The sequence below is a fragment of the Haliotis cracherodii genome, unplaced genomic scaffold, assembly GCF_022045235.1.
Source record: "Haliotis cracherodii isolate W230 unplaced genomic scaffold, xgHalCrac1.p SCAF_28, whole genome shotgun sequence".
Taxonomy (NCBI): Eukaryota; Metazoa; Mollusca; class Gastropoda; order Lepetellida; family Haliotidae; genus Haliotis; species Haliotis cracherodii.
Genome location: NW_027266284.1, coordinates 2813876 through 2839323, shown reverse-complemented (window position 1 = coordinate 2839323; position 25448 = coordinate 2813876). Strand labels below are relative to the sequence as shown.

The 25448-nt window shown below is 41.2% G+C and overlaps 2 protein-coding genes across 27 annotated transcripts in view; one reads left to right on the top strand and one right to left on the bottom strand.

Moving 5' to 3' along the window:
* Nucleotides 1-25448, top strand: part of LOC139473379 (calpain-7-like) — a 366786-nt gene that overhangs the window by 166076 nt on the left and 175262 nt on the right. The gene's annotated exons all lie outside the window — the stretch shown is intronic.
* The window catches only part of LOC139473360 (tyrosine-protein phosphatase non-receptor type 4-like), a 187095-nt gene that overhangs the window by 60993 nt on the left and 100654 nt on the right, over nucleotides 1-25448 (bottom strand). For 21 of the 26 annotated variants that reach the window (XR_011653942.1, XR_011653944.1, XR_011653935.1 and 18 more), the window contains 7 exons: nucleotides 5702-5797; nucleotides 3753-3896; nucleotides 3464-3533; nucleotides 2841-2998; nucleotides 2254-2344; nucleotides 2030-2097; nucleotides 1339-1422 (listed from right to left, as the gene is read on the bottom strand). Coding sequence is in view for 6 of the 26 variants with exons in the window: in XM_071255897.1 (XP_071111998.1) it covers nucleotides 1339-1422; nucleotides 2030-2097; nucleotides 2254-2344; nucleotides 2841-2998; nucleotides 3464-3533; nucleotides 3753-3896; nucleotides 5702-5797 (711 nt within the window). In the remaining 20 variants the exon portion in view is untranslated. Of the gene's footprint in view, nucleotides 1-1338; nucleotides 1423-2029; nucleotides 2098-2253; nucleotides 2345-2840; nucleotides 2999-3463; nucleotides 3534-3752; nucleotides 3897-5701; nucleotides 5798-13555; nucleotides 16308-25448 lie in introns of those variants that run through there. The other 5 variants (XR_011653934.1, XM_071255900.1, XM_071255901.1 and 2 more) reach the window with 2 other exon arrangements.

The window sequence follows — 25448 nt, the reverse complement described above, 5'->3', positions numbered from 1 at the left end:
GCTCTCGTGTAAAACCAATTTTATGAAACTCGTGAATAGTTGTGGTATCTGACTCGCTTTCGCTCGTCAGATACCACAACTGTTCACTCGTTTCATAAAATTGGTATTACACGGGAGCTCGTTTAGTATTCTATATATACGCAATTCAATGTAAACCAAGGCTATTTATATTTTCATTTAGGGTTTGGAGAGCACATCTGCATACAGACCAAACAACATGGATGATAATCTTTGTAAGATTTTTCCCACAACAATTAGTACCACGCTCAATCATAAGTTACACAATTATGCCTTTGTTGATGAGGCGGTACTGGAAGAATGCCATAGAATTGAACAATAATCTATCGGCAAAACTACGAGTTGCAAGAGTATACAATAGTACATATACGCAACTCAGTGTAAACCAGAAAAACCAACAAAAAACTATTTAATCGCGTAAACATAGGTACGCAATAAAAGAATTGTTGATGAGGGACTGGAAGAATTGAGCCGTAGATTTGTTATTAATCTATCGGCAACCATATTTTTAACGAGTTGAAAAGGTATACAATAATTTGAGTATACGCAACTCACTGTTACGCCAAAGCTAGTAGTATTTAAGAACATAAGAATATGTAATACATACGTAGCTGAGAATTGTAAACAATATGACTACCTTGGCAGGCAAACGATTGTAACACAATTCAAAATGGCGGCGAACAACAATATTGTGGCAGGAAAAAAGACAAGAGTCTTTTCACGCCTAATTAATTCACATAAAACTACACAACATGGTGAAAGTAATATGAAAAGAATACATCACCCATCGCAGATCAATTTTAGGATTGTAGACGAAACTGAAGGTCTAAAAATTAATCCAAAAGGAGAGCTCCGCTGGGACACGTCCTAGCTGTGCTGCGACAAGCAGTGATGAGGAGATGACCTTAGGTGTCATCAAGGTCACAGAACAGCGACGGAAGGCCACTGATTGGGACTTGAGAACAACAACTTTATTTCTTCACCCAGGACCTTCGCAGCGCTGTCCTAGTTGTCGTAAGTAAGCAGTGAATGCATTAAGGAGTAATGCAGGATAAGTAAAAAATATTCTTTTGAAACAGATCATTTTTAAATATAGAATCACAAACTGTTCACAGAGTCTTCCAGGGGAATCTATATCGGTATGACTGTATTACCAAATGTAGTTTTATAGATTCTGGTCTTCCTCACATTCATCATATTTCCCTCTTGAGCCACAGGAACTCTACTTCATGTTCCAGCAGAAAGGATGTTTCTCAGTTACACTTGCTCCTCCCCCTGTTTATTAATTGACCAGAGCCAGAGTAGGAGAGAGTGACTCACCTGCCAGAAGTCAGTGCAGGTGTTCGGGAGAGGACCCTGAGCTGCGATGTACCGGTTGACAATCCCAGAACCTGGAATCTCCATCTACAAAACAAGCAATAGCATCACCTCCAGCAGCTATAGGCATCAAACAGTTGGACTTTTGTGGGAGTTATTGAAATATTTCTTGGCTTTAGCCTTACTGATGACAAATATGAAACATGTTTAGAAGTATTGGACTTGAGTGAAACAGATATGGGCTATACAAAACATTATGGATAACAACTTCTTTCTTACACTGTAATAGCAATGTTTCACTGTAGATCCTTATACCATTGTTGTTATAACAATATAATTAAGAACTTGTTATCCATAATTTTTAGGTCTACTTTGTCTTCCGTCAACTTCTAAGAAATGCCTATCAAGTGAGGTACCATGCCACAGTTTAACATGAATACCCCACTCACACACAGAATACTGACTGAGCAGATCAGTCAGTTAAGCCCCTTAATGTCAAGCGCCAGGCAGAGTAACAACAAGTACCATATTTTAACGTCTTTTAGTTTGACACGGCCAAGGATCGAACCACCAACCTTTTGCTTTCTGGGCAGACTCTCTATGCACAAGACCAGGGAGGTATTCGAGAATCGAATAGAAACATAAAGGCAAAAAAACCTATAACAATGTAAAAGGATGTCTTGTCATAACTCACATTGACATAGTTAGCATTTATATAGTCCCCTGATGATCCTGTTTTCAACACAACTCTCGTCTTGTCATCTGAAAAGAAAGACAACCAGTTAATTTCAAAAGAAAATAAACTCCCTTCTCATCATGATATACATAGTAGTATATATATATCTATATATGTATATAGTATCCACTTCTTGATCATCAGTTTGGATGGGGTCAGTCTCCAGGATGGAAGATACTCACATGGTGAAATGTCCCTGTATCTGTTCTTTGGGATGTTACTTTCATTCCGAGCAGCATTCATGGTCATATTAGGTTTTTTTCTGTACAATTGCTGAAATTCAGATACATCCAACAATAGTTATCACTGTCAATAATTCAAAGAATTCTACATCTATTACATTAATGCCTAATTCCAATAATTTACACTGTCATTACACTAAAACAATCTTTGCATTTTTCACAACTATTCCAAGTAATAGTATCTTGCCTCCCTTGCCTTCTATGCATGTACAAGATTGCTATCTTGAGCGCTGGTTCAGAGTTTAATACATCCCATCGCTACATGAACCAGCAATTATCATTGTGAGCGTCCTCAATACTTGCTTATCCATTTTTCTTAAATATCTCCATTAGTTTTGGGTTTTATAGCTTTCTTCCAATCAGGGGCTATTGATCATCTTCACAGAAGTAGAAACAAAGATTGTCTCAATATTTTGAATTAATACAAAATTAATAACACAATAACACTGAAAGCTTGTAATCGCTTTCATTTGGGTGAAGTTAGTGACGAGAGCAGAATGTATATTGTCCTGTAGGAGGTGTAGTACCTCAAACTGCGCAAGTGCAGCCCCACTCTCCAGGCTCTCCTGTAGCAGCATGAGTGAGGATTCGAGCGTGTTGGCGCTGGAGGAGGAGCTGGCTATTTGGTGGGTCTCAGGGATGTAGGTGAAGTCCGGTTCCTCCGACTGGTCCTCCCCCACATACACTGCAACAAACAAACAATGCATGGGGCTGCCTTTCTCTTCCACTTTGTATTTTGAAGCCACAAATCAAATATACACATATGAACATTGCTACTTGGAAAGTGCAAGATCAGATATTTGCTGGGAATGATATCTCTTTTCATACAACTAAGGTAACATATATACACATTAGACACATTTTCTCATATGTTTACCTTCACACCAAACACATTCACTTATTGACTTTAATTGCCACTGATGATGATATCACAGTTATATTACACACTGATAATCTCACAACATCTTTTAAACAAATATTTGTGGATTTTCTTTAATATCAGACATTTTGTTAACATTGAAACTCTGATCATGCACCTTAAGTATGTGATCATAGGAATGTATTGTCTTATTGTGAGATATTCTTGATCACCTATTCTTGATTATGTATGCATTATTTCTGCTTGGTCTGGTGACAGCCACCCACATACCATTTGGTCTGACAACCAGCACCAGCTCCCCAGAGTGAGTCTCTCGAGAAGCTTTGATGAACATCACCACCTGAAACAGAAACCAGTGTGTCAAATGACATCAACAGTCTAACCGAAACATGCCAACATCAAATGTAGATTATCTCCCCTTGACTAAAACCTCAGCTAGTCAGCATAAGTAAACTACTCAAACACTGAATCAACCTTTTCGCCCAGACAGGAGAGAACATGCTTCTCCATCTCTCATGGCAACCTCCTCACTACAGAAAGGGAAGACTTGGTAGCTCACCTGTTCATGTGTATGTTGTGAGACATCTCTGCCATTGATGAAGAGGACCTGGTCTCCTTCATTGAGTCTGGGTATGGCGAGATCTGCTGGCGTGCCTGGAGCAACCCGAGACACAATGATGGGCATGCCCTGGTCAGCTCCTCCCTGTAACAGCAGCACTTGGGGTAAGACACAGATACTGGGGTCATATACTACAGTGACTGGGGCAACCTGAGACACAATGATGGGCATGCCCTGGTCAGCTCCTCCCTGCAACAGCAGCACTTGGGGTAAGACAAGGAAGGCATGCTACACAGATACTGGGGTCATATACTACAGTGACTGAGGAAACCTGAGACACAATGACGGGCATGCCCTGGTCAGCTCCTCCCTGCAACAGCAGCACTTGGGGTAAGACAAGGAAGGCATGCTACACAGATACTGGGGTCATATACTACAGTGACTGGGGCAACCTGAGACACAATGACGGGCATGCCCTGGTCAGCTCCTCCCTGCAACAGCAGCACTTGGGGTAAGACAAGGAAGGCATGCTACACAGATACTGGGGTCATATACTACAGTGACTGGGGCAACCTGAGACACAATGACGGGCATGCCCTGGTCAGCTCCTCCCTGTAACAGCAGCACTTGGGGTAAGACAAGGAAGGCATGCTACACAGATACTGGGGTCATATACTACAGTGACTGAGGAAACCTGAGACACAATGACGGGCATGCCCTGGTCAGCTCCTCCCTGTAACAGCAGCACTTGGGGTAAGACAAGGAAGGCATGCTACACAGATACTGGGGTCATATACTACAGTGACTGGGGCAACCTGAGACACAATGACGGGCATGCCCTGGTCAGCTTCTCCCTGTAACAGCAGCACTTGGGGTAAGACAAGGAAGGCATGCTACACAGATACTGGGGTCATATACTACAGTGACTGGGGCAACCTGAGACACAATGACGGGCATGCCCTGGTCAGCTCCTCCCTGTAACATCAGCATAGGCATGCCCTGCAACATATGCACTAAGAAGGAAAGTGAGTGGTTGAATCGGTTTGGGTGTTGACGCCACTTTGAACGGTATTTCAATTTGATCATGGTGTGTCAGGTCTTAAAAGTGAAGCAGATCTGATCCTGATGTTCACTCATGGAAAGACCAGACAGGCCTGCTACATACATGGAACATATACTACTGGGGATACTTGAAGACATACCATACAGATCCAGAAGCAATGCTTACTCAAGAAAACATCAGACTGCACTAAAGTTTATATAGAGTCAACTCTTATTATTTCATATGTATTTATTTCTGCTGTAAATGTTTAGTTTTATCTTCCTGTGGCATGAGAGTTAACAGACTGTAAAAGTCTAAGTTTCCATCATTGATAATCTAGGCTTGAATTTCTGGTCTTGATCATAGCGCCACCAGTGGCTATTATGAGTTATGTCCTTCCATGTCCCTCCTATTGACCAACCAGATTCCACCTCTCATATCACTTGCATTTACTTCAAACAAATGGTGGTGCCTTCTCAAGATGATCTGATCAATAATCAAAATCTATATTGTGATAAAACAGGTCTTTCTTCACAAAGTGCATCAAGTCAAGGGAGCACCTTGATTGAAAACATGAAAAGACTTTGAAACTATCTGTAAAGGCCATGTTGGCGGTACACATGTTTTGCAAATCCTGCTATCAATCAAAATCTGCATGGCAGTTTATGAACCGAATGTTGATTTCGTAACATGAGTTTGATTGGACTATGCAGATTCCTTAGTCCAGCCATAATGTACCTCCATAATTCCAGCCTAGTTTGTCTGGTCTTTTATAGTTAGTTAACTCCCATGCCTTGGGAAAATGGTTTAGTTTTAACAAAAATTAAACTTTAACAAATTAAGGTCTGATTTAATCAGATTCAAGAAAGACATCATTAATACTTTGTGCTTTGCATGTGGTACGTACACTGACCTTGACATTAAAGCCGAACCTGCCCAAATCATCGGGTGTCATCCTGATGGTGACCAGGCCATGTCCATCAGCGTAACCATTCCCGTTAGACTGAAACAACAAAGAAAGCAATTAACAAATTGCAGATGATATTATTGTATTTTATTACTTGAATTACTTTCTGCCTAACTAAATGTATAGTTCAACAATATGCGGCCTCGTCTCCTTCATCACAAATCAAACCCCGCATTATGATTTGACTTTCAAGCAATCATTTGATGAGATCCACAGCGAATGTTGCTTGCATCTGTACTTGTATGCACTTATAGGTAATGGATTTCTTGAAAGCTGTAATGAACTAACACCCTACTTCTAAATGTAAAACCAGACTATCTAATTCCACAGGTGTTAGTGAAGAGCAAAGGCAGCCTCTCTTTACAACTGGCCATTCCAGCTGTTAGACGGAGTCGTCTCAGTGTACAGGCGGCTGCTGCTGCTTTAGGGAGCTAGATCAAGTGTCCCAACAAGAGCCCTACAATACCTGCACCTATCCAGTGATCCATATCTCACCTGAATGCCTCACTCCCTCACATAATTGGACACAATTACCTGTAAATGCTACTAGGCCACATGTGTTACGGCTACAAAGTGGCAATCAATGATTGTCAAGCCATAACAATGAAATCAGAGGTAAGCTGCATAAAGCATAAAACAAAGAGTGGCCAGTATCAAAAGGTGTGACTTGTCCTGATCTGAACACTGATTTAGCTCTTAACACAAGGCAAAAATGGTCTTCCCTTCAACTGAGCCTGTTAACCTGTGTGAAGGTCTGGCCCTGTTCATATTTAGGAGTCACATAACCTGTATTGAAATAACAATAAAGATGACTACAGATTAAATTGGTAGGGGAAAATATACTCTTGGCCCTTTGCAAAATAAATAGTGTCATAGCACATACAGTCATTTAATGAAGTTGCTGTCAGTATTGATATTATAATGTTCAAACAGATATGTGGAATACCACTACAAACAAAACCAAGAATCATCAGAAGACGACAAATCCCACCAGCCCCCACACATTTGAAAGAACAAATCATTTGATTGTTACAGCAAGACCTACAAGAGTGATTTGTCCAACTTGATGTGAGAATTCCTATCTAATCTGTTTGTCTGTATACAAGAGTAGTTATTGGGATATTAAAACAATACCATTGGAATTCATAACTTTGTATTTGAATGTCAGGTCCTTTTTGCAAAGACTGTGGATGTCACGCTATTGGTACATGGCTTATGCTGTAATCTGCTGCATTACCAAATGTAAAAGGATACTATGCTTGTCGTAAGAGGTGACTAACAGGATCGAGTGGTCAGTCTCGCTGACTTGGTTGATGCATGTCATCAAATCCCGATTGTGTGGATCGATGCTCATGATGTGAATCACTGGATTGTCTTGATGATATTGATTACATTATGTACAAAAATGGTTAAGTAATGGTCACATATAGCTTTTTCTATATGGGTACTGTGGTGGCCATATTGAAAATCGGATTGGTTGAACAATCAGATCGGATCAAAGAACATGGTCAATGCGCAAAGGTAAAAAAAAAAGCTCAAAACTTATTTATATCATGAAAAAACAGAAAAAGTGTTCTCAGCTCCACTACAAACTACTCAAATTCCAATTTTCATTACATTTGGAAAACAATTTGATGCCATGGCAACCACATCAAAAATCTGATTCAATTTAAACCTCTTGAACAAATCTGGGTGTCATCATTGGTGAGAACAAGTACGGCATGTGAAATTTCATCTTCACTGATTCAGGGGTTTCTGAGGGGCTGCTGACAATGGATGATGGAGGAACAGGCTATGACAAAAGCTCACTTCAGTCAGGTAGCTAAATATTTCATTCACAAAACAATGAAATCACAGCTTTAAGCTCTGATTATAAAGGTTAACTATCAGAGTGAGTGAGTATAGTTTTACGCTACTTTTAGCAATATTCCAGCAATATCACGGCAGGGGACACCAGAAATGGGCTTCACACACTGTACCCATTTCAGGAATAGAACCTGGGTCTCTGTGTAATGAGTGAACACTTAAAGCACTAGGCTACCCGACTGCCCGTAAACTATTAGAGCTTAAATACATGAACAACATGTACATTGTTTATCAATGTGTAAGTCAAGACGGCAGGAGAAAGTAATGTGCCTGTCTTCCAGTGCTCATAAATCAGGCCCGAAAACCTCCAGTGCCTGTGGAGACTTGAGCCGGTGAAGGTGGCACGGCAGAACAACCCTAAGCCTTTCGCTCTCATCATTTCAACAGTTTATCACTGATTTTAAAAACGACACACATAATCTACAGCAAACAGAAATAACCACTCCAAACATAACCACCTTCCTTTGGGTAAGTGCACCTAAATTAAGAAACTATTCACCTTATTTGCTTCATTATGGAATTCTGTTGGTTTCACTCCCTGGCTTCACAACAAAAGGCAAATGCTGAAATTGCAGTAATACCACAATTGAAACAGGTTGGTTTTTCACAGGAATGTTGAACCTTTTGTGAAATCGCCATCCCATCCTTAACACTTGGCCAGCCAAACATTCAAATATTTGTAATGGGGTCCTCAGACAATTTGTAGTTGAAGAATGGGGCAGAATTGACATGGCATGTTGAACTTGTGTTTTGTCTACAGCCCGACCTGTGCCTGTAACGGCAAGCAGTGGAGGAGATGGGCACATCACACAACAAGTACCCGTTTCATTGTGAAGTAACAGGACCCTATATCTATATCATGACAAAATGTTACACGTCATATGTAAAAAAGTAAAATTAAAAAAATAAAACAGAGTAAACACATGCTTTTTCTATCCAAGTTTACTTGGTACAAGGGTCAGTTATTGTCACTGTACGACTTTTCACCACAGTGCAGCCTTACAAATACAACAGTTATCATATATATAACTGATTCAAACAATTTTCTTATCTGTTAAAACTGTCAGAAAAAACCAAACAAGATCCTTCAGAATACAAGTGCTTTTTATAGCTTTAACATAAAAAGCTAATTGTCATGATCTTAAAATAGATTCAAACTCTGAAAGTTCCTGTTAAACAAGTTTGTTTTTATAAATTCATCTTTCTGAAAAGATTCAATTTGTATACAGCTCATAGGCAAATCTTTTTCAACAACAGACAACATTGTAAGCTATTATCTGGAGGCCATTGAGTTCAGAAGCACTGTAACAGCGTGTTCATGTGTCAAAATATGGGGAATTCCGTCACACCTGGATAATTTGTATCAATTGCAGCCAACACAGATGCCTACATTCCATGGAAGACAAACCAGGCAAGGAGAGACTACTGGCCAACATGTTTACATGGCTCACTCGGGTGGTTAGACCCCAACTATTCTTTATAATACACGGAATGTTGATGGAATGGTGTATATATTCAGTGTCAATGTGAGACCACGGTTCAGCGGATAGTTTCACTGCCCCCTCACAAATCATTTACTGAATGTGAGGTCACATTTTAACCTAATTCAATACATTAACAATATATCATCATGCTCCTCCAGAGAAGAAAGAAAACACAGTTGCACATAAACTGTCTCAAATGATAAAAGGCAAGAAAACTTGATGAGAAAGGGAGACAACCAAACTGAAAATAATGTTTGACTTCATGGTGCAGACTAAAAGATTCACATCACCAATACCACTCCCTGTAGGGCATGCTTTGATAACCTACCAAACACCATGGAAATAGGTTACATCCAACCTGTAACTATACATCATCAATATTGATCTCATTACTCATAAAGATGTGATTACCAAACCAAAAAATGAACAACAAACCAACTGGATAAAAAACACATTGTCTTACTTGATCAATCAAGGGAAAAGCTGACATAAGATCCACTCCGAAGAAGCAGTTTCCAAAAACATTTTGCCAGTTGGTTTTTGTTCTTGGCAATAACTAACTCGCCCACTCTCTCAGGGAAAATTAACACAATCTGGTTGGCATAGTAACAACCCTAACAAAGCAGATATTGAACACTGGCCAAGAAACAGTACTTCAAACAAAAATACTCGATTCTATCAATACTCAGCAAAGAAAGTGCAAAGGTATATTTGTCTAACATCCAATTGTCTGATTCCAAATCCAACAAGAATCGAACGCCATGATGTCTATCAATTTGTCAAAAACTCACCTATAAGGATTTAGGATTCATCTCCATAATGATAAGTAAACAAATGAGGCGAAATGGATAAATACATTTTTCTCTACTTTCTACTCATAGCTGAATAGGTCTTTATGTTACAGAGTTCTGTGAAGAAATATTCATATGTTTTAAAGGTTAAAGTCACAAAAACAACCATCAAATCCAACTTGATTCGATGAAAAACGAATGGAAATCTTATCAGACCACAGAGCTAGGTAAATGACTTAACCCATAATTTTAGAGCTTAGATCTAGATTTGCCTAATAATTGATGATATACACAGGGCTAACAAAACAAATTGTCAGTCAATGTCAACAATAGGCAATTTGTCAGTGGCTGATTGGTACTTAAACTATAATATTAATTTATATGTACTTTTTATGAAATTTGCCAGAACTGCTGGATGGATGGGCGAGATGTTGGAGACCATAACTGACCACTGCCCATTTATTTGCAATAACGGATACAAGAAAACACATCTCCCACTTTAGATAACAAATTCTGATGCATATGAATACTGGTTACTCTGTTACTGGTTATGCTGTATAGCAAAGACTTCGAGTCAGACTAACCCAGAGAAATTACATTGCTTTTCAATTATTTGTTTATCGTCCCATTTTTCGAATGCTGTTTTTCCAGAAAAGCTCTGGTTCTATTAATTACGATCAGCTTTTGAACGATACAGCCAAAATTATTCTTTTACATTTGATCAAGTTTCCCAAAGTTGCTGTTCACATTTTCCGCAACCGACCGCTGTCAAATTTGATAGTGTTTCCTTTCATTTGTATAGTAAATGCATTCAGTTCAAATATGGAAGCTGTACTACTAATACATCTAATTTAAAACCCATTCAACATTTTTTAACCAAAAAGATGGCCTGAATATGATACATTTTTTATACGTGACTGTGACATATGTCCGGTGATCAACAAGCTGTTACTACTGAGTGTTGATACTCTTATTACCCTGTCTGAATGGCTTTTAGTCATGGTAAACCTGCCAACAACACCCACCATCCATTGTGAAACCTCAAGTACATGCTATGGTTGACCATTCTGTCACCATCTGAAGGTCCACCAGGGTTTCATTGACCAGTGTACAATAAGTGGCTGCCCAATGGACCAACAAATCCCATAATAAATGGAGGATTACTGGCAAACCTTTCTCATAATTGCAAGAACCAACAACCATAAGCTAACCAGAAATATGTTTAGATTTTTGTTTCAGACAAAAGAAGACAAAGTGTTTGTCCAGTGATGGTAGTGACTAGACAAGCCCAACTTGACAACAGGACAGATGTGACATGGAAGGGACGTTCCAACTCAGTCTCCATGTCTTTCCACAAAGGATTTATGGCAATAATCAAATGACCAAGCTTAAATCCACAAGAATCAGCCAGTTCTTAAAGCATGTCAAAAGAAAACAGCCATATATTTGGAACAAACAGGGAATAGTGACTGCATTAAGGAGTGCTCATTAACTACCAAACTGTGATACAACTATCAAGGAAACCCTGCCAGGTTTCAGGCTTCTCCTTTTATCAATCCAGCCAAATATGATGAAGAGTTATATTGCAGTATTGTGAAGGGAATGAATGTAAAAGTACTGTTCCTCCTTGATAGCTACTGATGAAAAAGCTAGCCATGTGAGTGATGAAGCTGCTTGCCCTGTCATCAGCTACACACACAAATCAGTTTATTTAACCCACATGACTTCTCCAGTTAGTTTGTCAACACTTTTAAGCCCTGTAACTTACTCGCAGGCTGTTATGTGGTTGCATGGCAGAAAACTGCTTACAGGAAAGGGAGCATTCAAAAAATCAATTATGTGTGAAATATCTAAGCTGTGGAAGCTAAGGCACCAGTCACGGGGGTGGGGTGGGGTGGGTCAGAAGGAATCAGGGGAGGGCCACCCAACATATGACAGTCTCTAGGGGAGGGTCATACAAAATAATGCACATATTTGTGGAAGGTCATATGAGGACGGTAATTATTTCCAGTACATTAGGTGCATCAAAAACCTCTGACACACCCTCCCCTGTAATAAACAGGAAAGACAATACCTTGAGGAAAATATAATTGAAATGAATAAATTAATATCATGTTCATAATCTACTTCATGAGAATTTACTATCCTTCATTTACGTAAAACCTCAGTTATGAGTTGGTATATTAACAGGCACCATAAACAAATCTATGCTGCATTACAATAGGCTGAGTACAACATGATATAGCTGCATGCATGTCCTGCTCATAAATGTCCTTGCACTGCATGTAGAGAGTGACCTAGTGAATTCCTGCCACATAGCTGATCAGGGCAGGTAGAGCTGGGAGAGGCGCCAGTCTCAACAGCACAAAGCCAGTAACATGTAATCCGGCAACCATCTCCCTGTCTGCATGTCCGACATACCACATTCACCTTACTTAATACCCTCTATAAATACCCCTGACATACAGAGGCCATGCATGCTGGCAGGTCTGATGTGCAGGGTATGTATCACCCAACAAATCACACAGCTGACAGATATTACATCATGCTTATATCTACTCAACACGGCTTGGAAATTATTGCCAATACAGTATGTTGAGTATGTTTTATCCACATAAATACTACGGGGAACTACAACATCACAATAAAAAGCCTATGTGAAAAGAAGTATGAGGTGAAGTAACCTATGCTATACATATCTGCTGACGCCCACCTGCAATGATCACTTGGAGACACACATTCATTACCAGGAGAAGACATGAACATAATCATCCACAGCGCACAACATAACTGTGCATTCTAGTTAATCTATTTCTCCTTGAATTGGATTGAGAAAAAACACAAAATATTATGACTGAATGCAAAAGACATTAGAGCAGGGAGGTATTTGACTGAGAGTCTATGTGTGGCAACAAGACTCGGGGAGGTTGGGCAAGATGAGAGTATTACACATGTGTCATCCATGTGGCAGCCTACATTAACATGGCATGTGTCACAGACACACCAGACTTATAAAGACACACTGCTAGAAACTACACATGCAAAGATTTCTTTCATTTCTCAACAAATACCCCTCAAAGCTACGTTTCTGCATTCCATGTTATTTAGTATCATTAAGTTTGAACTGTTGTATGGCTAGGTCCACACAGTAACTTGTGAGATGGATGAGCGAGGTTGCTGTGAGCCTGACACATACCGCCTGAAATGGAAGCTAATGTCCAGTGTACTAAAGCTTCCCTCATCCTCTACATTCCCATCATACCTGAAATACCTAACAATAAATTAAATTAACACTGATCAATTCCATTATGTTTGACCATGTCAGGACTAGTCTTTGTCAAAAGGTTTCATATATGCAAAGACACATGCAAGTGTTTAGCAAATAACCCCCTAGATCATGTGGTTTGCATAATGAGCACAGGCAATGAATTACAGTTTTCAATGTCTTATGGCTTGTAACAACAGGTCACTTAAATATTTCAATCAATTTCATACAGCATACCACAGAATGCCTATAAGCTCAATGCAGCCACTGTTCAGAACATTAGTCTTGATGAAACCTTCCTGGATAAACTGTTGTAAATGTTCAAGTAAATTACTTCCTCATTAAGTTCCACTTAACATGTAACATCCCCAAAATAGCCCTCACTTACTCCTTCATACGCAGGTGGAAGCTGTACAACTCTGAATGTGAGGGCGCCTCCGATAACACATCTTCGTACAACCAGCTTGCTGTCCTGATGCTTGGCACTTTCATGGGACTTTATGCTGTTCATGCGAACTAATCCTGAAACTACCTTCTCCTTAGTCAGAGACTGTTTTGTAGCACCATAAAAAGAGGCACCAGATCTGAGCAGCCTCTGGGACGTTGCACGCTTCACTGTTACATTATTTCCCAACTTTTCGACTTCAGAATGGGTCTTGGCATCCACATGTAGCCGGTTCTCAACATCTCTCTTCAGTTTGTCCACTGTAGTGTCTCTCTGAACCCCTATCAGCTGGAACCCAGTTTCTCGCGGAACCTGCATCAGTTCACTATCAGCCTGTCCAACACATTCTTTATCTCCAATAGTTTTTAACTGATCACTTTCTACTTTGTCCAGCTGAAATTTAACTGACTTCTTCACTTTGAATTTCTTTTGTAAAACATCTGACTGAGGAAGATGTTCAGCCAATTGCTTTCCTTGAATTTGAGGTCGTTTGTCCTGGTCAGACCATGAAACTGACTTGGTTCTCTTTCCTTTATCAACTTCTGGTGAAGTTTTTGGCACATGTGAATGATCACTACTACGTTGAGCAACAAAATTGTCATGTCTATCAGTGAGATCAGATTGAGAGACTGTCGATACAGACCTGCTTGCATCACTTTGTGTGAGCACTTCTTCATTAGCACTTGACAAGGAGCGTCTTTGAGCACTAATGGAGGAACGTCCCTTGTCACCTGAAACTATTCTAAAGCCCCTTTTTCCTCGTATAACTTTGATTTTCTTTTTAAGTATAATTGGCAAAACTTTCTTATCAGATTGTTCTGAAGAATCTGTTTTATCTAATTCAGAATCTATGGAACTAGAAGACTGTAGGACCTTAGAATCACCATGCACAGATAAAGAGGATGGCAAATGCTCACAGCTTTTATGCCTACTTCGTGAATAAAGTCCAGTCTGGACTGAGCCATTAGCAGTCCTGCTTGGCGACATTTTCTCCTGCACCAAACTGTTTTCCTGCTTTGTGTCTCGTCTTTTCCCTGCAGGTACAAGCTCAACTCCATTTTGAGTCTTCACAATTTCCCCATTGCCAGTTTGTACAGAGTGTCTGACACTTCTAGATCTGACAAGCTGGAACACTTGCTCCTTCCTAATAGCCTGTGATCCACGCTCAAATGGACTCGCCATAAACACCACCATCTCTGTGACCACCATCAGTTTAAGTGGGGACACCACAAGATGTTATCTAAAATGTTTCTTGATACAAACAAAATCTAATTTCTTACCATACAATCAATCACTATGGCCACATGCTTACAAATGTCCTGAGCAGAAAAACCTTCCGCTTGACACCTGGATGGTATATTCTTACACGGTAATCCTTTGGTATGTTAACAATGGCTATATCTGAAGTAATCACATATGCAAACCTGAATATAATCATAACCTGTTCAAAAGCAGGGCTGAACAAGCTCTTGTGTTTGCCTGTTGATGCATATTACGTCAATTATTTTATCCAATTTGAAGTCAAACCTCTACCTGTGTAGACATGCTATGCGCTTTCCTTCAACGGTTGACGAGTTGTCAGAAGAGATGACACATACATCCACATTATCATGACATAACGCATTCAAATTTTCCATTGAAACTACCCCACACATTTCACAAAGACCTTCCTCAACTTGTGTCCCAACTGCCAGAGCAAATAAGAGATGTGTTATCTGTGCATAATAAATATCTGTAATTCCTTTTATAGACTCTGCATTATCTAGCAGTGCAAATAGTTAGTTCTGTTGCAGGCATTTCCCTTTCCCGCTATGAAAAAAACCCTTGTTATCGATTCAAACTAAATCCTTGTTCGAATTGTTGAGAGATATTCAATGTATGCAATGTATCCAATGTATCAGCTGTATATTCCGCAACTGGCATTGGGTCGCAAAACACACAGTGCTTTTCCCAGCTAGTCAAGCCTAACTCATGAAAACAATTATCCAGCCGTTACAAAGTCATCAGAATCAAGTAAGGCCATTTTTCACTGTTCAGAAAAGCTTTGTACATTGTGATGGGACAATGAGGGCACACCTCTCTCACTTTGACTACATTGACACAGACTTAGCCCCGGCAGCAGATGAGGCCCATTGCAGCCTTCTCCAACTAAAAACTTTGCTGCTGCCTGTTGACTTGAACAGACACCTCGACAGAGTCTTACTGATGTCATGCATGGAATGCACTCTGCTATAAACCAGTGTCAATCTGGGTTACACCATTGTAGCACACATTCCGGATCCACACTTATATAATAACGCAACACATGATGAATCCAGTCTCAAGCACTGCTGAATACATACAGTCTAAAAGCTGTCCAGTTCCATATATACCAGGTCAATCCACAAAACACAATATTGGAATATTTTCAGGGGAATGAATCGAATGTAGTAGTTCCATTTTAACTGTTCAGGTAAGCATGGTCCCTTGATAAGACAGCAATATCCTGGTCTTTGGCAGTCCTCTCACTAATCTGTGACACTGTTAGGTGCAGTCAGGCTTCAGTTGTGGACTATCCTTGGCTGTCCTAATCCATTCTGCCTATGTCTCATGATCCTGACTGGGAGCCCCGCTTCAGTGGTGTTGTAAGGCCCTTACAGGAGCCCTGATCCCCGGTAGATGTCTACCGTTTAAAGAGACAGCCTCACTCTACCAGTCGTCTATGTAGACTAGTGACACGACCCTGCATACATTCATAACACAATACACCAACTGTGACGTGCCCTACCTCGCTGGCTCTGTGGTATGGCTCCTAACTCCTTACCTGAAGGCTATTTTTAGATTATGTCATACAAAGGCTTCTACATATCCTAAATTATATTTGTCAATAATGCATTACTGTCTTGTTTACCTACATGAAGTCTGCGGCAACTTTAGTGCCCACACTTCATTCATGAAAACATCAGCATTTTAAATGTATACAGATAGTGTCATTATTCTCATTATAAGGCAATTAATGTTTTCAAGCTAACAGCAAAGCTTCCTTTATATAAATTTCACATATGAACTAATAATTATCCAACTTTAACACTTTCCAACAGAAGTAATGGTACAGAAGTAACATATGTAAATATTGCTGTGTGTTATAGCGAAGCAGTGTACCCTGCCCCTGAATACCAGAGAGAACAAGGAAGGGGTGGCTGTGTTGGCTGAACTCCACTCACCTGTTGTGGGTCAGCAAGGCAAGCCAGCTCACTTTCCTCCAACTACCAGCTTGGGACTCTCATAATGAAATGACTAATTAATCAAGTTTTGTTAATCTGCTTGTCATTCTGCCTGAATGGGCAACTTTGTTGGAAATCATGCCAGCAGGAGACAAGCATAAACTATTTCTGTCTCGCTTGTCGACATGAAGGCAAATTAGACAACAAACTAATTCCAACAATATTTAACAAAATTAAATTCTGATAAAATATGTCCGAAGGGATTTTAAGCTCTCAAGAAATAGACTGAATATAATGTAAGGACAATAAAATAGAAAATGTTTGATTTGTGTACAGTTATTGTTTCAATGCATTCAACCAGGTTTTTCAAAAGGAGTTTTAAGATCATCAAGAACTGAGGTTAATAAATGAGAACTCCCGGAGTGGTGCTTGGCAGATAAGAGTGTAGATATGAGGTCCCTCTTGGGTCATGATACTCCATGATCAGGAGACATAAAGGAATGTTCATTCATTCACAGAAGGCACAAGTGAATGTGTGAGTGCCTGGGGCGTTTATCATTGTCCAAACATCCCCTTCCAGGTGCCCTTCATGATGACAGTAAAGGTGAGCCTGGCTGACGTCGGAGATACAGAGCTCACGTGCAGTGCACTGAGGAAACACTCGGGATCAACAAACACTATAGGTCGGCCAGACAGAAGGACACACATTATTTATCACCTCTACTGCATTTGTGAAAAGCGACAGCAGTATTCCAATTATGAGCAACTATTAATGTACTTGCATGACATTCAGTAGAGATATCATTTGAAGAAATTATATCAAAATTCCTTCTATTATGCCATCAAAACTCAAGGATTGTTTTATTGTCCAAAAACTAAAGAAATAAGTTTTTTTCAACTCCTTCAATGTACTCAAAAAGTGAAAAGTCAAAATATCTATAACTCTATTTGAGACATGGGAGACTTGTAGCACATTAAACTTGAAGTAAGTCTGCTGCATCTGCACCAGATGACAAAGTGGGAGGGGATAGCTTGTCCTGTGTGTGCCTGTTTACAACTTATCCAGGGGTGGGAGTGGGTGGGGGTTGGAAGCCTGCCAATTCTCATTCAACTAACTTACATGACATCAAATGTTAGTTTTAATTCTCTCCATTATTCATATTGAATACATGTATGTGAAGTAGGACAATCCCTCTGTAATCCCATCGACACATTAAACCCAGTGTTGCGTGATGCCAGCAGTACATTTTCATTGTGGGCTCCTTTATGGGGAAATAAAACATCTATACCATCCCCATAGCTGACAACAGGAACATTCTACACATTGCATCACACCTAAGTCTCACCCAGGACAATGACTGAAGTGCTACAACACACAAGCCATATCATGTTATCATTAGTCTGAACATACGAGAGGACAAAAAGCTAACAGCTTACCAAACAATCGTATCCATGTGCACTTGATATCCTCATATCTCATTGTAACATATCAACAGTACTGTTATGAACTCACATGCAACTATTACCATGAACAAGAAACATATAACATATAAAAGTGGCAGAATGTATGCAGCTGTTACCAAGGACAGATCAATCTCATTTCATGTGTTTTAAGGCAGGAGGTTAATATTTCATATCTTACTACCTTGCTTGTCTCTAGCTGCCCCTGTACTACCTTGCATAGTAGTACAAACACAGTTAGATTATACCCCTAGCAAGAGCAAGGCTTGCACAGTACATAGTACAAACACAGCTAGATTATACCCCTAGCAAGAGCAAGGCTTGCATAGTAGTACAAACACAGTTAGATTATACTCCTTGCAAGAGCAAGGCTTGCACAGTAGTACAAACACAGCTAAATTATACCCCTAGCAAGAGCAAGGCTTGCATAGTAGTACAAACACAGCTAGATTATACCCCTAGCAAGAGCAAGGCTTGCACAGTAGTACAAACACAGCTACATTATACCCCTAGCAAGAGCAAGGCTTGCACAGTAGTACAAACACAGCTAGATTATACCCCTAGCAAGAGCAAGGCTTGCATAGTAGTACAAACACAGCTAGATTATACCCCTAGCAAGAGCAAGGCTTGCATAGTAGTACAAACACAGCTAGATTATACCCCTAGCAAGAGCAAGGCTTGCACAGTACGTAGTACAAACACAGCTAGATTATACCCCTAGCAAGAGCAAGGCTTGCATAGTAGTACAAACACAGCTAGATTATACCCCTAGCAAGAGCAAGGCTTGCACAGTAGTACAAACACAGCTAGATTATACCCCTAGCAAGAGCAAGGCTTGCATAGTAGTACAAACACAGTTAGATTATACCCCTAGCAAGAGCAAGGCTTGCACAGTACGTAGTACAAACACAGCTAGATTATACCCCTAGCAAGAGCAAGGCTTGTACAGTAGTACAAGCACAGGTAATTATACCCCTAGCAAGAGCAAGGCTTGCACAGTAGTACAAACACAGCTAGATTATATCCCTAGCAAGAGCAAGGCTTGCATAGTAGTACAAACACAGCTAGATTATACCCCTAGCAAGAGCAAGGCTTGCATAGTAGTATAAACACAGTTAGATTATACCCCTAGCAAGAGCAAAGCTTGCACAGTAGTACAAACACAGCTAGATTATACCCCTAGCAAGAGCAAGGCTTGCACAGTAGTACAAACACAGCTAGATTATACCCCTAGCAAGAGCAAGGCTTGCACAGTAGTACAAACACAGCTACATTATACCCCTAGCAAGAGCAAGGCTTGCATAGTAGTACAAACACAGCTAGATTATACCCCTAGCAAGAGCAAGGCTTGTACAGTAGTACAAACACAGCTAGATTATACCCCTAGCAAGAGCAAGGCTTGCACAGTAGTACAAACACAGCTAAATTATACCCCTAGCAAGAGCAAGGCTTGCATAGTAGTACAAACACAGCTAGATTATACCCCTAGCAAGAGCAAGGCTTGCACAGTAGTACTAACACAGCTAGATTATACCCCTAGCAAGAGCAAGGCTTGTACACTAGTACAAACACAGCTAGATTATACCCCTAGCAAGAGCAAGGCTTGCACAGTAGTACAAACACAGCTAGATTATACCCCTAGCAAGAGCAAGGCTTGTACAGTAGTACAAACACAGCTAGATTATACCCCTAGCAAGAGCAAGGCTTGCATAGTAGTACAAACACAGCTAGATTATACCCCTAGCTAGAGCAAGGCTTGCACAGTAGTACAAACACAGCTAGATTATACCCCTAGCAAGAGCAAGGCTTGCATAGTAGTACAAACACAGCTACATTATACCCCTAGCAAGAGCAAGGCTTGTACAGTAGTACAAACACAGCTAGATTATACCCCTAGCAAGAGCAAGGCTTGTACAGTAGTACAAACATAGTTAGATGAAAGTGAAAACCTTTATCATTATAAATATCCTTGGTTTATATGTATTGCCTAAGTGGTTTTTACAATTGGAAGTATAAACAATCTCTGGTCATTCTGATTTTTTAATTATTTTTAAGCTCAGTGGAATCACAAACCAGGCGAACAAAGAGAGAGCCCTAACCAAGTACTGACAATGCTTATGAAGTATGTGTAATCTGTTGACTGACTTTATTAATGGTATTAAGGACAGCAGCTGGAGTTCTGCAAAAACCTATCAGCCTTGTTATTCGTCGACACAGCTGCAGCAAATAACTCAACCACAATGATGTATGCATAATTTGTACAATTTTTTTTTTCAACAACACATTATACATGATTATGAGTATTTATTAATATGCTCTTAATAGATACTAACTGTTAGTTTATCTTGTGCATTTAACAAATACACGATATAGGACAAAAACATTTTGCACTATATTTAGAAGGATAACCAAAGTATGAAGTCATATCTTAGACCTCTTTGTATAAAAGTATCTTACATGGTGAGTTGAAAACAACTTGTGCACACCTCATTTTGGACAAACTTTTAACATATAATGGGTGATCCGACTGTGGACATTCAAGTCTTGAAGCTAACAGACTGATGTCCATGTCTAACCCTGTTCTAAATAAAGATGGCATCAATGTTCCTACCATCCCACATGCATCACACAATGCTGCACCTGGTACCTCAACAGTCCTCATAGAGTTATCTCCCATGGTTTGGCTTTCAGATCTTCATTGTGTATTCACTTTGCGTCAGTTCTGTATTGACTTATTGAGTTACAATTGGCTGAGTTCAATATCCCCTGACATAAATGCACTGTTCTGCTTTTGTGTCTGGTGAACAGGGATACACTTGACCCATAAATGAGCGCCGTATGATCATGTTTTTCAGATTACCTCCATGCCAAGCTGAGGACAAAGGAGGGAACGTGATCAATGCCCATCATCTGCCAAACAGGGACAAGCAGGAGGAAAAACTGTGGCCAATTTAGTCTGCATATCCATTGATTTCTACAAAGTACTACTTGGGCATAGTACAGAGTGTGGCGTTAGAACAGCAGGACAATGTTTCCACATACAAACAAGCCAGCATCAACTGAGGTTGAAGGGGTTGTTGTCGGTGGCTTTGGCTGGCGGACTATTCTGTGAACAGAAATGTACCGGGGGTACATATCTGTTGCACCAGTACCAACAACAACCCCTTAAGCTCAACTGAGTATTGGTATTTTTCATTCCCTTCTCGCACAACCCTTTATTACTAGTTTACAATTCTACAAATGAGTGAAGCTGAAGTGTAGAACAGAGAATAATGTCAGCAATGTTTAATTTGGAGCAGACAATCCTGAAGCAAAATGAGCCCCATGCCAAACTCATGGTGAGGGTACTTTGTCAAACCGATACAATCTTCTCCAGCTGCATGTCAGTAAGCTGTCTCCCTGAACCACCATGAAGTGGCTCTAGCTGTCCCCCTGAACCACTATGCAGTGGCTCTAGCTGTCTCCCTGAACCACCATGTAGTGGCTCTAGCTGTCTCCCTGAACCACCATGAAGTGGCTCTTGCTGTCCCCTTGTACCACCATGAAGTGCATCTAGCTGTCTCCCTGTACCACCATGAAGTGTCCCTAGCTGTCCACCTGTACCACAATGAAGTGTCCCTAGCTGTCCACCTGTACCACCATGTAGTGGCTCTAGCTGCCCCCTGTACCACCATGTTGTGTCTCTAACTGTCCCCCTCTACCACCATGCAGTGGCTCTAACTGTTCCCCTGTACCACCATGCAGTGGCTCTAGCTATATCCCTTTACCCTCATGCAGTGGCTCTAACTGTTCCCCTGTACCACCATGCAGTGGCTCTAACTGTTCCCCTGTACCACCATGTATTGTCTCTAGCTGTCTCCCTGTACCACCATGCAGTGGCTTTAACTGTTCCCCTGTATCACCATGCAGTGGCTCTAACTGTTCCCCTGTACCACCATGCAGTGGCTCTAGCTGTCTCCCTGTACCACCATGCAGTGGCTCTAACTGTTCCCCTGTACCACCATGCAGTGGCTCTAACTGTCCCCTTGTACCACCATGCAGTGGCTCTAACTGTTTCCCTGCACCACCATGCAGTGGCTCTAACTGTTCCACTTTCCCACCATGTAGAGTCTCTGTCCCCCTGTACCACCATGAAGTGGCTCTAACTGTTCCCCTGTACCACCATGCAGTGGCTCTAACTGTTCCCCTGTACCATCATGCAGTGGCTCTCAGGAAGCTGTCACCCGTCTGCATTCTACACCACGCAATCCACGCAGTGGCTCTCTCCTGTTCTAAGGGTGGCTTGGTAGACCATATTAATGAAGACATATACCAGTATTTATTCACCTTCTGTCTGTCATTGCATAATCTCCCAACCTGTCTGGTAATTTATCCTCTTGTCACACAGGCAGCTCCACATCCCCTTTACACAGTTTAGTAACAAGCAAGATCACAAATCTTGTATGACTCAAACAACACCCAGAAACATAATATTTCTCATCACAACTAGTTATTTTAATAGAATGTTATTTGGTTCACAAAGACCAAAGACAAAGAACACGGTCCTACATCAGTACCACACAGTGTTTCAGGCACACAGTACTACACAGTGCTTCAGGCACACAGTCCAACACAATACTTCAGGCACACTGTCCAATACAGTGCTTCAGGCACAGTGTACAACACAGTACTTCAGGCACACAGTCCAACACAGTACTTCAGGCACACAGTACTACACAGTGCTTCAGGCACACAATCCAATACAGTGCTTCAGGCACAGTCCAACACAGTACTTCAGTCACAGTCCTACACAGTACTTCAGGCAGAGTCCAACACTGTACTTCAGGGAAACAGTCCTACACAGTACTTTAGGCAAACAGTCCTACACAGTACTTCAGGCACATAGTCCTACACAGTACTTCAGTCACAGTCAAACACAGTACTTCAGGCACAGTCCAGCACTGTACTTCAGGGAAACAGTCCTACACAGTACTTTAGGCAAACAGTCCTACACAGTACTTCAGGCACATAGTCCTACACAGTACTTCAGGCAAACAGTCCTACACAGTACTTCAGGCAAACAGTCCTACACAGTACTTCAGGCACATAGTCCTACACAGTACTTCAGTCACAGTCCAACACAGTACTTCAGGCACAGTCCAGCACTGTACTTCAGGGAAACAGTCCTACACAGTACTTTAGGCAAACAGTCCTACACAGTACTTCAGGCACATAGTCCTACACAGTACTTCAGTCACAGTCCAACACAGTACTTCAGGCACAGTCCAGCACTGTACTTCAGGGAAACAGTCCTACACAGTACTTTAGGCAAACAGTCCTACACAGTACTTCAGGCACATAGTCCTACACAGTACTTCAGGCACAGTCCAACACAGTACTTCCGGCAAACAGTCCTACACAGTACTTCCGGCAAACAGTCCTTCACAGTACTTCTGGCAAACAGTCCTACACTGTACTTCAGGCACACAGTCCTGCACAGTACTTCAGGGAAACAGTCCTACACAGTACTTCAGGCAAACAGTCCTACACAGTACTTCAGGCACATAGTCCTACACAGTACTTCAGGCACATAGTCCTACACAGTACTTCAGGCACATAGTCCTACACAGTACTTCAGGCACACTCCAACACAGTACTTAAGCCAAACAGTCCTACACGGTACTTCAGGGAAACAGTCCTGCACAGTACTTCAGGCACATAGTCCTACACAGTACTTCCGGCACACAGTCATACACAGTACTTCAGGCACACAGTCCTGCACAGTACTTCAGGCAAACAGTCCAACACAGTACTTCAGGCACAGTCCAACACAGTACTTAAGCCAAACAGTCCTACACAGTACTTCAGGGAAACAGTCCTGCACAGTACTTCAGGCACATAGTCCTACACAGTACTTCCGGCACACAGTCATACACAGTACTTCAGGCACACAGTCCTACACAGTACTTCAGGCAAACAGTCCTACACAGTACTTCAGGCAAACAGTCCTACACAGTACTTCAGGCACATAGTCCTACACAGTACTTCAGGCACATAGTCCTACAAAGAACTTCCGGCACACAGTCCTACACAGTACTTCAGGCAAACAGTCCTACACAGTACTTCAGGCACAGTCCAACACAGTACTTTAGGCAAACAGTCCAACACAGTACTTAAGCCAAACAGTCCTACACAGTACTTCAGGCAAACAGTCCTACACAGTACTTCAGGCACAGTCCAACACAGTACTTCAGGCACAGTCCAGCACTGTACTTCAGGGAAACAGTCCTACACAGTACTTTAGGCAAACAGTCCTACACAGTACTTCAGGCAAACAGTCCTACACAGTACTTCAGGCACAGTCCAACACAGTACTTCCGGCACATAGTCTTGCACAGTACTTCAGGCACACAGTCATACACAGTACTTCAGTCACAGTCCAACAGAGTACTTCCTGCACACAGTCCTGCACAGTACTTCCGGCACGCAGTCCAACACAGTACTTCAGGCACAGTCCAACACAGTACTTCAGAGAAACAGTCCTACACAGTACTTTAGGCAAACAGTCCTACACAGTACCCAAGGCACACAGTCCTACACAGTACTTCAGGCACAGTCCAACACAGTACTTCAGGCAAACAGTCCTACACAGTACTTCAGGCACAGTCCAACACAGTACTTCAGGCACACAGTCCTACACAGTACTTTAGGCAAACAGTCCTACACAGTACCCAAGGCACACAGTCCTACACAGTACTTCAGGCACAGTCCAACACAGTACTTCAGGCAAACAGTCCTACACAGTACTTCAGGCACAGTCCAACACAGTACTTCAGGCACACAGTCCTACACAGTACTTTAGACAACAGTCCTACACAGTACTTCAGTCACAGTCCATCCAGCACTGTACTTCAGGCACACAGCCCAACAAAGTCCTACACAGCACTTCATGCACTCAGTACTTCAGATGCACAGTACTAGACATTACTTCAGGCACACACTGCTACACAGTACTTCAGTCTGTAGTGTCTCAAAGGCAGAGACCTAATGTCCCTGAAGAATAATCTTATTTATGCACTCTTGGCCTTAGAATCAACACTTTCTATTCCTGTGGTTCCCCAAACGCAATATTCTTATTATCAAGTGATCTATCTCAATATTTTCTTGTGTATAATGCACAATTAGTTTTTCGG